This window comes from Micropterus dolomieu, linkage group LG20 (assembly GCF_021292245.1).
Source record: "Micropterus dolomieu isolate WLL.071019.BEF.003 ecotype Adirondacks linkage group LG20, ASM2129224v1, whole genome shotgun sequence".
Taxonomy (NCBI): Eukaryota; Metazoa; Chordata; class Actinopteri; order Centrarchiformes; family Centrarchidae; genus Micropterus; species Micropterus dolomieu.
Window position 1 is genome coordinate 20,860,505 of NC_060169.1, and position 2,311 is coordinate 20,862,815.

At 45.0% G+C, this 2,311-nt stretch overlaps 1 protein-coding gene across 4 annotated transcripts in view; it reads right to left on the minus strand.

Moving 5' to 3' along the window:
- The window catches only part of gse1b (Gse1 coiled-coil protein b), a 188,122-nt gene extending 186,863 nt beyond the window's left edge, over positions 1-1,259 (minus strand). Inside the window, exon 1 of one of the 4 annotated variants that reach the window (XM_046031919.1) lies at positions 864-1,259. Coding sequence is in view for 3 of the 4 variants with exons in the window: in XM_046031918.1 (XP_045887874.1) it covers positions 6-808 (803 nt within the window). In the remaining variant the exon portion in view is untranslated. Of the gene's footprint in view, positions 1-5 lie in introns of all 4 variants that reach the window. The other 3 variants (XM_046031918.1, XM_046031920.1, XM_046031921.1) reach the window with 3 other exon arrangements.
- Between the last annotated feature and the right edge of the window lie 1,052 nt (positions 1,260-2,311).

Sequence of the window (2,311 nt, forward strand, 5' to 3'; positions counted from 1 at the left end):
GGAATCTCTCCTGGGACTTTGCCAGAGATTCTGATGATTGACAGACATTATTCATAATTTTAGCACCGCGCCTCGCCGGCAGAACACACTCTGCTTTTGGCGATCCCTGCGCCCCATAACCACCCACCGGGTAGCGGATTGCCCGCTGTGAATCTGGACTGTTTTTAACACTGATGACATTGTTCTTCCTGCTACTGTCTCTTGGCGATTTGCCAGATGCTCTCAGGCACTTGTCTTTGCCCATACCGGCTCGGTCGAGAAAATCCATCTCCTGGTCTGATATGTTCTCGTTTTCAGAAAAGGACGAGAAATCAGAGTCTGCGCCCCCGTCGTAGTTCTGGCTGCTAACACTGATTCTCCTCTCCAGATCGTAAGAGATGTTCCACTCCTGTGGGACCCGCCGAGAGTCGCACTGGTAGGGCCGTTTCAACCAGTACATGCGCTTCTCAATGGGCGTCCTGCTCCGCTCGAATGAGTTCCACTGCTCCTTTAGAAAGCAGTGGCACACGGCGCACACCAGCGTATGTCCATCCGGGCTCACTTCACACGCACCCGGAGCTGGCTCCTGATTTTGTAGAAACGGGAAAAATGGAATCCTCTCTTTTTGATATGTCACTTGCAACCTTAATTCCTTCCCTGGTGTAACTCCGCTTCCACATATGAAACAGTGAACCAGTCCCCCTAATCCATTCCGATCACTCCTGGAAGTGTTACCGGGCAATGGGCTGTCCTCACCGGGCATGGCTGCAGCCATGAGTCGGTGTTTCCGAGATAAGGGTGCCAGTTCCTTGTCACGGGGGGAGTTCATTGTTTTTAAACACCCCCGACTAAGCTACATGGCATAACGTCAACATTTAAGTCATGTTCACAGTACTTATCTGCAGGTCAGGAAATCATACAATTAATTTTAGTCAAAGTTACTCACTGAATGACAAGACAGACGGCAGCGCAGCGAAGGCTAACCATTAACTGTTATCTTTCAAGGACAAGGATAAATTCACTCAAAACACCCACGAAACAGCACGGAAGTCTGTAATCCGCATGTTTGCATTGGAAAGCCGTACATAATATGACAGAAGAACCTGGGATCACGGGTCGCCTCTCAAACGAACTTTCCTGCCTGCGCTCTGCAAACTTTTTGGCTGCTAACTCGCATACACTGTACACAGCGCCATCCCCACTTCATGGGACCCGCTTCGACACCCCAAAGGCAACCTCCACCCCCTGCCAGCCCCCAGTAATAATTTTGCAGAGATTATGAGCACACACTCCTGCAGTAGCTGCCCATGCGTCAAAGTACTAACCATGCACAGGATATCCACAGTTTAACATGCGCAGGGGCGTGTGTTTAATAGAAAGACTCCCAGCATGTAGGTAATCATTTGCAAGCAAAACGTCTAAACTCCTTCATATGAATCAGTATTGGACCCATAGACTGTATTGGACCCCGTTAGGGCGACTGCCTGTGAGTGAGAAGATTTAAACTGTGTAAATAAATTACACTATGGAGCATGCTTTGCACTGGTATAAAATTAGAGAGAGCATGAAGTGTTTTTTTTATTTTTATTTACGGCAATTAAAGAAAGATTGTTTGTTGGGACAACTAAGACAATCATCTCTGTGTGCAACACAAGGTGTCTGAGCAACCTGATATTGATAACATGTCATTATATTCATGCCTCAGGCAACTCATTTCTGAAGAGTATTGAGCTTCATATTGAATTTAAAGTTAATGACTTATATATGTAAATATATGTAAATTAATTTAAAATTTAGGCTAAAATACAAACTAATCAATTAAGCCTCCAGCCCCTTGAAAGTCTAAATCATCATTTACAAGGGTGAAAATCCTAAAGAAGTGTTATAAGGTGAACCATTTCAAATAAGGGCCAGCTGTACATCTGAGCAGGCTGTCCTGTGCTGTGCCTGTTTGAAAAGGCAAAAAACTGAAGGCCACAATCTATCTATCTATCTATCTAGTCAGTATATCTGTTATTGTGTCTAACAATGTGCAGCAGCAGTCTCTTTTATAAAGGTAAGGAAGAGAGAAAAAACAAAAAACAAAGTGATGCTCAAGGCCCAACAACACGCTGGATATGCGCCTCATTCCACACACGTACACACATTTTACACAATACTTAGAACCCCTACCGTCACCCCCTCAAATTGCTGAACTCCCGTATCTTAGACAAAGACGAGACAGCAAGTCGAGTAATCAAACCTCAAACACTTACGTCATCTAACAATAACACACGTAAACAGTTATGTCTGTCTGTTCCACTTTGTGCTGCACCTGGCCTTATCTACTGTC